The sequence below is a fragment of the Tarenaya hassleriana genome, unplaced genomic scaffold, assembly GCF_000463585.1.
Source record: "Tarenaya hassleriana unplaced genomic scaffold, ASM46358v1 Cleome2, whole genome shotgun sequence".
Taxonomy (NCBI): domain Eukaryota; kingdom Viridiplantae; phylum Streptophyta; class Magnoliopsida; order Brassicales; family Cleomaceae; genus Tarenaya; species Tarenaya hassleriana.
This window is the reverse complement of record NW_010965372.1, coordinates 6,066,643-6,077,331: the sequence shown is the minus strand read 5'-3', so window position 1 is coordinate 6,077,331 and position 10,689 is coordinate 6,066,643. Positions and strand designations below refer to the sequence as shown.

Genomic DNA, 10,689 nt, shown 5'->3' with positions numbered 1-10,689 from the left:
TTAAGAAGATAGGTGGGGGGGGGGGGGGAGGGGAAGGAGGGGTGTTCTCAGAATCTTTGGCAGAGATATGAACTGAGGAGATTCCAGCATCTTTTCTTCTGAATCCAACGTGATCGGCCTAGATCCTCATTCTTGTGAAGCAGATCCCACATTATATGTATATCCTCGTACTCACAGGATCTCACGTCGTGTTGCAACTTCAGCAGTCCTGTCCACATTAGGGCAATGAAATCTCGGATTCAGTCACTAAACAGAGCTCAAGCTTGCATTTCGAAATTACAACGCGGGCAGAAATCCGAGAGCATAACGATTACTGTAAACATGGCATATAATAACTCGAATCTTAGACCTAAATCTAAAAACCCTAATCAAGAATTGAACTGTAAATCTACAAACCCTAATCAAGATTTGTACCGCGTTGTAATCGTCCACACTTCAATTCACCTCGGAATCGGACACAAATTGAATCTAATCAAAGGTCAGATAAAATCTTCGATCGTATCAGGACAGTTATAGAATCATACATCGCGACTTAAAAGAGTAAGAAAAACGAATTAGAACGGATGATAACATCGGAAAAAGTTTCTCCGGCTATCTCCAACGGAGTAAAAAAATGGACGGCGGAGGGGCTTACCGGTGTTGCGGAAGCCGAGGCGGACGCCGACGCGGTTCCAGATTCTTCTCGTTGGAAACGCCACCGTGTTCCACCATTGCCGCCACCGTAGACTCGCCATGAAACTTCTCTCTCCGTCCTTCACAGAGAGAGAGAGAGAGAGGTGTATGATGTGAAGCCCAACCTCCGAAAACTGATTGTCCCTGATATTCTGGTATTTATATACAAAGATTAAGCAGAAGATTAACACTAATCTAATCCTGAGGGGTATTTTAGTAACAAATTGATGGTTATAAAATGTGAATTTCGAAATTAATGGATCAAGGAGAGACCTTACTTGAGCCGATGAAATAGAATTTCGAACAAAGTTATAAAAAAAGGGAAATACTTTATTAGTGTTAGCGTAATATTGAAGATTACTGCCTTTTGGGTAATTAGTAAAATATTTTGATTATAATTTATTAGTATAAACGTCCAACTTTTAACGAAAGAGGCGGCCAACTAACAGCGGCCTTCGGCAACTGACGTTATCACTTGCCGAGATTTCGACACGTGTAAGGCGTACAGTGTGGGTCCGACTGCCGTTGATTGCGATGCATCAGCGACGTGTCGGTCGGCTTTAGTTTTCCCACGTGGATGTTTCCCGTTGGTTTTCCCCCTCAAAAATATCAACGACCTGTTTTTTTTCCTTTTTGGAAAAAAATGGAAAACAAAATAATTCAAAATTTCTGCGAACTTTATTTTTGTTTAATGTTTGTGTTTAAATACAAAACGTCGAGTTTTGAAAATTTTAATGTGTGCAAGTTAGGTGGTTAAAAATTTGACGTTACTTACCTTCAACTTCCAAGCGGTTAGGTTTGGTTTCAAGTTTTTAAAAATCGATCCGATTTTTTTTAGCTTTTAAATATTCTAATTTCAAATACTTTATTAATATTTTAAATACTTGAATAGTCAAGTTAATTTTTTTATAGGTGATTATTTGAAACCTCTAAAATGTGATGTATTTGTAAATTGTAAGGCAGGAAATGAAAAAGAATTGTCGTAAAAAAGTTTAATTAAAGAATAAAAAACATATCGATTATAGAAATTTGCAAATCCTAGATGTACGCATAAATAAATCAGCTATTATTTGGTTAGCTACTTGTGATGTAGTTGCCGTTGCTGCAATGCATAGAGTGATTCTCTCTTACCAGCCTTCAGCTAACCCGAAAAATTTTCGGGTTAAGTCGCTAACTAGCCATTGATTCAGCCGTAACCTTCTTCCGGCTCGCCAAATACGTCAGATAGATCGTCCATACATACGCGCACGAGCTGTTCATCAATGGCTGCAAGTTAAGGTACAAGATGAAAACTTCAGTGCTTTTAGGAAACCACTTTTACAAAGAGATACGGGCATACTAGACGAAGACAAGGTTACATCGGGTTTTACCTGTAGATGCACGGGCACGAACTTGAACGTGACGAAATCACAGATCGGCCAGTATATAAGCCCGTTTCTTAATGCAGGAATCATGTCCCGTTTCAATCTGGCCAGGATCTCCTCGGAATTTTCGCCTTTTATGAGGTGCCCCATACATCAAAAAACAAATGCATGTTTAGCATGGAGAGATATAGGGCACAAACAAAACTCGGGTCCTTAACCGACATCATGTAGAACTATATAATGACATCCATTTACTTGTATGCACGAATGAACTTATCCAAGAGCTTCATAAACATAAACATGCATTATGGTCAGATATTAAGATCGGAGATCAATGAAAGATTCTACAAAAATACTAAGAACAATGTTCAACTTTCAATCACATTCACATGTCCAGAAATCGACTGAAAGCAACTAACAGAGTCCAAATGTATTCGTACCTTGTAAAGCAGCATTGTAGGAGAAGAAGACTGTGTTTGCACAAGGTCCATATATAGCTTGCCCCATTATTATTTTCTTCAAGGTTGTCCGGACATCCCGTTTTGGCAAGATTGTTGAGAGAAAATTGAACCAAAGATGCTGTGATGGCCCAAGAAACAGCAACCCGTAGCTAGCCATTCGAGATGTTCTTATCAAGTCAAAGGAACCAGATGGCGGCATCATGATCATCTACATAATGATTTGGGAATGAATGAACATGAATAAGAAGGAAAACAATCTCCATGTTAGATAACAGATATGAATGTCAAAGTTTGAACATGACAATACAGAAATTTGAAAACGCCATTCGGGTTAGAGCTATGACCAATCTCAAGTTTCGATAAGAGTGCATGATGGCAAAGAGAAGCCATTGAGATGGAAGGGGTTAACCAAATAGTGGAGTTACAGGCTATATGTCTAAAGAGAAAGATAAACTCATTGTCATTGATATAGCAAGCTTTCCAGACAATCTAACAAAATCTAACTCCATCGAGGATTCGGAATCGAGAAAAATGAGCAAGAATGGGCACTCGCCGAATAGATTCTAGCATCCAAATAAAAGAAATGGGATCGAAATGATAACTGAATTGATCATAAGACGAATGTGAACCATATCAGAACATGTTCTCCCAATTCGTTGGAACCCCAAATAGCTAAAATGGCAATTGGATTAAAGGAAATCAACATCTAGAAATCTCAATTCAACACTTTTCCTAAATTCGGTAACATAGGTTGTAATCTGATTTCAGAAGGGAACAGGGCCAGAACTTCTAAACTGCAAAGGCTTTCTTCCCTCGTTAATGCTAAATCAGAGTGGAAATAGCTTGATTTTTCCACATAATACTAAAACTACATATAGCAAATTGAATTGAATTTTCGTAGGAAGCATAGCGAGGAACATAAAAAGGGGGTTAATAATAAATTCACCTGAGATGTCAGATCAGCGGCGGCGTAAATGAGCGATGTAGTGATGCTCTTGGTGATGAAAGGGTGCGAATCCAGCTTCCTCAAATACCATCGAAGAAATCCAACTTTCGAAGAAGAAGAAGAACAATTCGTCGATAAACGGCGCGAAGGGGACGTCAAGCAGACAAGACGAGAGATTCCGAAATCCCCTACTTTACGGAAATGGTGAAGAAACCGACCAGAATATCCGAGTCTCAGTTTCCGACCAGCGACCAAAGCTTCTATCGAGACATTGCTTTTTCCGGAGAGAGAGCATCGATCGGAGAACCCCAGAGAGATACGACGCTTCGCCAAGCCAACGATGTTCATGACGAGCTCTGGTTCTTCGTTAATGGCAGCGGCAGAAGTGTAACGGTGGCAATACATTTAATATTTCGGGCCGCGTTAAAATGGCCGCATTTGGATTCAGACGGGAAGAAGTGTTGTTCCCCACAACAAAAACGCCGAGCAGTTTCTTATCTTCCTTTGGCAGTACAGACTGTACAATAACATTTCGAGCCGGATTAAACGATGCCGTTTGTACTCAGAGTACAGAGGAAAACGACATGATGTGCTTTCCTTAAAATAAGAAACGTCACGAGCTTTCCGAGTAACGTTCCTCTTTATGTAGGGCTCTTCCACGGGGGAATATTACTCAAATAACCCATTTGGATCGTAGCAATTTCAGTGTACACCACCGAAAAAAAAAAAAATTTTGCGACCTTATTACGACTAATATATAACTAATATACAACTTATTAAAGAGTAGTTTATTAGTCGTAATAAGTTGTATATTAGTTATATATTAGTCGTAATAAGGTCGCAAAATTTTTTTTTTTTTTCGGTGGTGTACCCTGAAATTGCTGCGAACGAAGTGGGTTATTAGGGTTAAAACCCCCCTTCCACGGTACATACTTCTCCCCCAATCGTCCTCCGAAAGGACTCTCTGTATATATTTCACCAGTTCGATTTCAAACATCTGTTTCCTTCTGATCTCTCTTCTCCCGAGAATCTTCTTCGCCGCAGTGGGAAGTTTTAAATGGATCCCTCCATAGTCAAGCTCCTTGAAGAAGACGAGGTTAGGTTTCTAATTTCACACTTCTGTCGGGGTTTCGTCACCTGTGTGTGTCTTTGAGCTTCTGGATTTTGATTCCGTCGAATTCTGCGGTCAGGATGAATCTATGCACTCGGGAGCTGATGTTGACGCGTTCCAAGCTGCTCTGAATCGAGACATCGAAGGTTCTATGTCGACTTCGCAGCCGTCTGTGACGAACATCGGTATGGGTTTTGGGGGAGATTCATTTTGTCATTTCGGGTTCAACGCATACCTCTTTCTGTGGGTTTTGGATGTTTTGAAAAGAAAATGGTTGCTTAGAATCTTAGTCGGAGAATATTACTGCATTGTGTGGTGCATCCCTGGTTTTGTGCTAGTTTCATCGGAAGAATGGAAAGCTGAAGTTGAAACCTATTTCATACTAATTTTTGAAAATTTGCAAAAATAATGAAGGTCTTTGAATGCTTAATGAAGAACATTGTCAAATTCTTAGTTATTTCGATTGGTTTAGATGCATGAGTGCTCGTAAAGACAGCTTTATGCTTTTTTATAAGCCATCTGACATGTGAATGCTAGGGGAATCTGTGAGATTATTAGCTGATATATGTATGATCCAAAAAACTTACCCATAAGATCCAGCTTGTAGAAATTTCACTTGATTCTGTTGGAAAAAATGGCGAAGTTGAACCCTAGTTCAGGCCAACTTCAGGAAATCTTTGGTTTGATATATATTTTTTGAACAGTTTGCAAATTCTTAGATGCTTCAGTTGGTATTGACATGTGAATGGCTATAGAAACTGGTTTTTGGGCTACCTTTATTATAAGGCATGATGGAGACTTGGAGAATCTACTAATATGTTAGTACGTCTCAGATTAAAAGCGAAAGAAGAGACTTGAATGTAGGATTCTTTTTGGGCCTAGATATGCAAATAACTATGCTAAAGTTGTAATGAAATATGCTGGCTGTCAGCTTGTTTGGGCAACATTGTCACGGCTGATGTGAAGTCATTAACTAGTTTAGATGATTTATGTGTTCTTGATTGTTGGGATAATTACTGATCCCTTGATGATCCAGCTGATGCCTTGATGATGCTAAGTTCTATGTTTTTAGTCGATTAATGTGGAACATTAACAATTAAGTTTCCAAGTGCTCAATTTCATATCTTCTTACTTTGCCATTCATAGTGTCGCTGCTTATTCTTTTTCTTTCTATGCCTCAAGTGCTGAAGTTATCTCTTTTGATATATATCCGTGCTGGTTTAGGAGTTCCATTTGGATGTGATGGATATATGAAAATTACAGAACATGAACTATTCAGAGTCATATGCGACAACGAAATGCTAGTTAATGTTGTCTGGTTGTGTTTTCTCTTTTTTTTTTATCTGAATTTTTCTCACGTTTACATGGGATTCTGAGTTACATCAATTAACGGCCTGGGATATTGTGCCTGAAGGAAGCGATCATCCTTCAAGCCAGGGATTAGCAACTTGGAAGAATGGGATTGGAGATGTTAATACCAACCTCCATAGACAGCACAGCCTAGAGAGCACTCAGATGATGGAGCACCAAGGATCAGCCATAGATAATCAGCATCGAAATGATATTAAACAGGTGAATGAACCCCATTTACAGCATAGCCAGCCTCCAGACCATCGTCAACCAGGTCAACTGGGGGAAAAGCCTCCCCAGGTTCCCCAAACGACTGGTTTGCAGGTTTCTGAAAAGAATCCTCTTTCTAATGAACCTGAGAGATCACATAATCAAGAGAGTGAATCTCAGTACCTGAGATTGCAGAAGTTGAGTAGCCAACAGGCTCGTGCAGTGGAACAGCCAGTTAATCCTATGAATCGTGGCCCTAAGCAAGTGCCATTTGGCGTATTGCTGCCGACCTTAGTGGCCCAACTCGATAAAGATAGAGCAATGCAGCTCCATACCCTGTATGCTAGACTCAAGGTGGGTCTACACTTTTCATGAAATTTCAGCATCATGTTCACTATAAAATCGCTGGATCTCTTGTAGTATCATCACTTTTCTTCTGATACATGGTGACAGAATAATGAAATTCCAAAAGATGGATTCGCACGGCATATGAAAGATATTGTAGGTGATCAGATGCTGAGGTTGGCAGTTAGCAAACTGCAACAGGTACTATTATTTTGTATTGTTCTCTAGATATTATGTTGCATAACTGCTAATGCAAGGTATACAATGAAGTTTGCATTTGCCTGTTGATTTGATCTCAGTGCTTTCAAATGGTATCAGACTTCCTCCTATACTGGCCAACCATGAGTTCTTTCTATTGCAATCAACATGCAGTTTTACCCATACCATCCACATCACTTGCCATACCAATTTTCATTTTCTAGCTTTATCTTTGCTGTGCACGCTCCAGTTATAGGGTAAATATTAGAACAGGGTTAAACTTACTCAGTGAGTATTGCGAGATAGCAATCGAGTATGAACTTTTGTCGAGTGGGGTTGTAGAAGGGCCCGCATATATATGATCAGAACCTCACGTTCAATTGTTCAAGGGTAAACAATTGTTGTTTTATCTTTAGTTGTGTAATATAACTAGAAAAAAACATAAGCTCATAAAATTAGAAAGAAGCCTTCTCTAGAAAATGTTGCGTTACACACCAGTTTACAAATTGCAGCATTGGTTTGACCTCTGTGGTATGAGTTGAACACTTCTTTACTTGTAAACTCACTGGTTTCAGATGAAATATTAACAGGGCAAGATGGGAATTCAAGCTCCAGTACGCCCAAGCCATCCCGGAGTGCCATCAACTAAGGCTGGTATATACTCAATCAATTCATTTTTTGCAACTATGAAAACATTTTGAATTTCCAGTATATGCATTTTTTTATTCCCTTTTAAAGGCCAAAATCGATGCCTTATTCAATCTATTCAGCTGCAGAAATCGGTGCTAAAAAATCTCAGTCCGATCCTCGTGGAATCCATGTAAACCAAATGTCTTCATCAGCTTCAGGCGTCTTAAGCACTGCAGCTCCTGTTCAAGGGCTTAACAAGCATCCACAGCAGCACATGCAACTTCCATCAAGTTCTTTTCCTATGTATGGAAACAGTTCTGGTACTTTTAGCCCATATCCTGGATCAAACATCAACACTTCCGGCTCATCTATCAGACCGCAGCTGCATAGCGCCCAAATGAGACAGTTGGCAAACAATCCAAGTTTAGGATCAAATACTTTTGGAGGGTCAACCCCGTCTACAACAAATATGATGACTATGCCGAAGTTTGAGAGACCAACTTCTGTAAATGATCCAAACAGGATTCAGGGCGGCTCTATATCTCATTTCCAGAGCAATTCACCCATGCCTTTAAGTTCTGTTACTTGGCAAGGATCAGTGACAAAGGATCAGGCATCTGGCCCTTTGTCATCAATGTCCCATGTGAAGCAGGAATTAGTTGATCAGAGTTTCGAACAGAAACCTCATGTGTCAATGCCACAGGGTCTACCTTCTGTATCAGTTGACCAGAACAGTGCAACTCCAGGGGTTTTGAAGGATGACTTGGAGAAGCAAACTTCAAGAATGGTTTTAGGCTTGCCTGGGAACATGGTGCATACAAGCTCTATTACTCCCTCAACAACACAGCTGGATTCCACCCCCATGGTAAAAGAGCAGATAATATAAATTCTAAATTTGCTGCCAGGAGACAATTTTAAATTTTCTTTATTTGGTGCTCTTTGAGCTCTTATGCAGTCAAAGTGCATGAACCCTCTCATTTTATTTTATTTCCCTTTTTATTTAGGGAATTTTGACTCTGCTTTGTTCTTGTTTTACCTTTAAATTTGTCTTTCTTCGCAGTATATGGATTATCTTCTAACTGAGCTGTTGCTCCTTGATTTATCAGCTGAATTCTCGTGCTCTGCCTGGGACCTCTCCAGCAGCGAATATTGTCAAAACCCCACCAAAAAAGCCCTCAGTTGGTCAGAAGAAACCTCTTGACACATTAGGTTCTTCACCACCAAGGTAACAGATCTATTTGATTTGTGAAACGGGGGAACTATAGTGACAGGCTGCTCAAACCTATTATTTAGTTCTAATTGAAATTTTATGGACTGACTTACAGCAAGAAGCAAAAAATAGTCGGGGCGTCTTTAGATCAAAGTATTGAACAGCTTAATGATGTCACTGCAGTTAGTGGCGTCAACCTCAGGGTGCGTATTCTGTTAGTGGCTGAATTTCTTGTAGTTATGGGTATCGAACATTAAATGAAACATCAGTGTCTGTATTTGCTTTAGGAAGAAGAGGAACAGCTATTCTCTGGCCCTAAGGAGGATAGCCATGCTTCTGAAGCATCTCGAAGAGCTGTGCAGGAAGAGGAAGAAAAATTGATTCTGCAGAAGAATCCGCTGCAGAAAAAACTGGCTGAAATTAGTTGAGATATTTCCCTTCTCTTCGCTTTCTCTTTTTGTTTTCTTGTTATTTCCCTGATAGCTTACACAGTTTTGAAATCTTACAGTGGCAAAATGCGGTTTGAAGCATATAAGCAACGATGTCGAACGGTGTTTGTCCTTGGTGAGATAGCCACTGTATGTGCCTTTTTCCACAAATACGACTTTTGCACTTTTACTTATGTTTTTGTCTTCAGTGTTTGGAGGAAAGGATGCGTGGACTAATATCTAATATAATCAGGTTGTCCAAGCAGGTCCGTCTTATTTTTCTTTCCTTCTGCCTCCTGCTTCAATTTTTTCTTTGTACCATAAGCTATAATATGGTTCTTAAGTTAAAGGTACTTTTTCAGCGGGTTGATGCTGAGAAATCTAGACATCGGACTGTTATCACATCAGATATCCGGCAACAAATCAACGAAATGAATCAGAAGGTGAACGAAGAAAGGGAGAAGAAACAAGCCGAGGCAGAAAAGCTCAAGAAAATGAATGAAGTTTGTTTCCGAGCTCATATCCTATTTTTTCATCTTTAATTGTAATGTTCTACAATATCATGCCTTGATAATCTGTTTCCCTTTCACTTTCCTCGGTGTGCAGCCCGAAGGTGATGGTGGAGTCGATAGTGAGAAGGATAAAGAAGATAGTCGTTCAAAGCTGCCAAAGGTATCGAGGAGGACGAAATAATTTGTATATGGAGCTGTGTAAGTTTCCTTTGAAAATCGTATCGAAATGTGTTGTTCTGACAAGCAGGCGAACAAAGAGGAAGACGATAAAATGAGAACCACGGCTGCGAACGTTGCTGCAAGAGCAGCTGTCGGAGGAGATGACATGGCATCGAGATGGCAACTCATGGCAGAGCAAGCTCGCCAGAAACGCGAGGGAGGAGCCGATGGTACATCTACTTCTCTATCCGTTAAAGACGGAAATAAAAAATCTGCTTCAGCGGCAGGAAGGAACTCCAAGGATGGTCAGGAGGGAGGACGGCGTGGCTCTGCAACAGGTGAGCCGATTCTATTACTCGAATTGGCTTGAAACAAGGAAACAATAGGACGGGTTTCTCTTCTTGAATTGTTCTTTAGAAGAAGTATAATCAAAATTTTGGTTTGCTTGTGGGAAAAATGGAATTCATTTCATATTTCTGTTTTTTTCTTACAACAGGGGCTGGCAGGAAATTAGGCAAGAACCAAGGTTCGACAACTGCTCATCCGAAGGTGGTCCGTGCGATCTCAGTTAAGGACGTTATCGCTGTACTGGAAAGAGAGCCTCAAATGTCGAAGTCGACTCTAGTATACCGTCTGTACAATAGAATCAGCTCCGAGGGTTCACCCGAAAGAACATAAGGTTTGCAAGAAAAGTCCGAAGAACGGCTGCAAAACCCCGCATTTGGTAATCCCGCCCGGCTACGGGATGTAAGTTCCGATATCGCAGGAGATTCCCGGCGGTCGGAAAAAGGTCACAAAGGCGTTACAAGCTGACTTGATGGCTTGTGATCCTGACGAGGTAATCTGCAGAACTTCACAAAGTGTTTTTTTGTTTGTTTGCTTTGATTGATGGTAGTGTCGCATTGTATCAAATTGTATAGACTTTACGATGGAGAATTATGATAAATATCGCCGTTTAGTGGGAGGGAAACTAAGATTTAGAACCGTAGACTAATGTTAACCTCAACATTATTATTGTTGCAAATCTATATCTCGATATTTTCTTTATTGATTTAAAATTCAATTCAATATTTTCTTAAACACCAAAGCACTC

General features: G+C 40.1%; 3 protein-coding genes across 4 annotated transcripts; 1 reads left to right on the top strand and 2 right to left on the bottom strand.

Moving 5' to 3' along the window:
* Positions 1–17: 17 nt before the first annotated feature.
* On the bottom strand, positions 18–827 carry LOC104812588. The gene is made up of 2 exons (XM_019202379.1): positions 635–827; positions 18–208 (listed from the first exon to the last, which is right to left on the bottom strand). Exons 1-2 carry the CDS (start codon positions 732–734, stop codon positions 48–50), a joined length of 261 nt encoding a protein of 86 aa, XP_019057924.1. The 5' UTR covers positions 735–827; the 3' UTR covers positions 18–47.
* Positions 828–1,649: 822 nt separating this feature from the next.
* Positions 1,650–3,851, bottom strand: LOC104812587 (protein SYM1). The gene is made up of 4 exons (XM_010539838.2): positions 3,444–3,851; positions 2,477–2,705; positions 2,043–2,167; positions 1,650–1,938 (listed from the first exon to the last, which is right to left on the bottom strand). The coding sequence occupies exons 1-4, from the start codon at positions 3,846–3,848 to the stop codon at positions 1,843–1,845; spliced, it is 855 nt and encodes a 284-aa protein (XP_010538140.2). The 5' UTR covers positions 3,849–3,851; the 3' UTR covers positions 1,650–1,842.
* Positions 3,852–4,347: 496 nt separating this feature from the next.
* LOC104812586 (transcription initiation factor TFIID subunit 4b-like) lies at positions 4,348–10,643 on the top strand. Of its 2 annotated transcripts, none has more exons than XM_019202462.1 (15): positions 4,348–4,539; positions 4,634–4,739; positions 5,969–6,468; positions 6,568–6,660; positions 7,248–7,311; positions 7,434–8,152; positions 8,394–8,512; positions 8,613–8,700; positions 8,785–8,920; positions 9,006–9,061; positions 9,135–9,191; positions 9,288–9,428; positions 9,532–9,597; positions 9,685–9,934; positions 10,093–10,643. In XM_019202462.1, exons 1-15 carry the CDS (start codon positions 4,501–4,503, stop codon positions 10,272–10,274), a joined length of 2,616 nt encoding a protein of 871 aa, XP_019058007.1. In that variant the 5' UTR covers positions 4,348–4,500; the 3' UTR covers positions 10,275–10,643. The 2 variants fall into 2 exon arrangements, with proteins under 2 accessions (XP_019058007.1, XP_019058006.1); XM_019202461.1 differs by having other exon boundaries at positions 4,349–4,539; positions 7,428–8,152.
* The last annotated feature ends 46 nt before the right edge of the window (positions 10,644–10,689 follow it).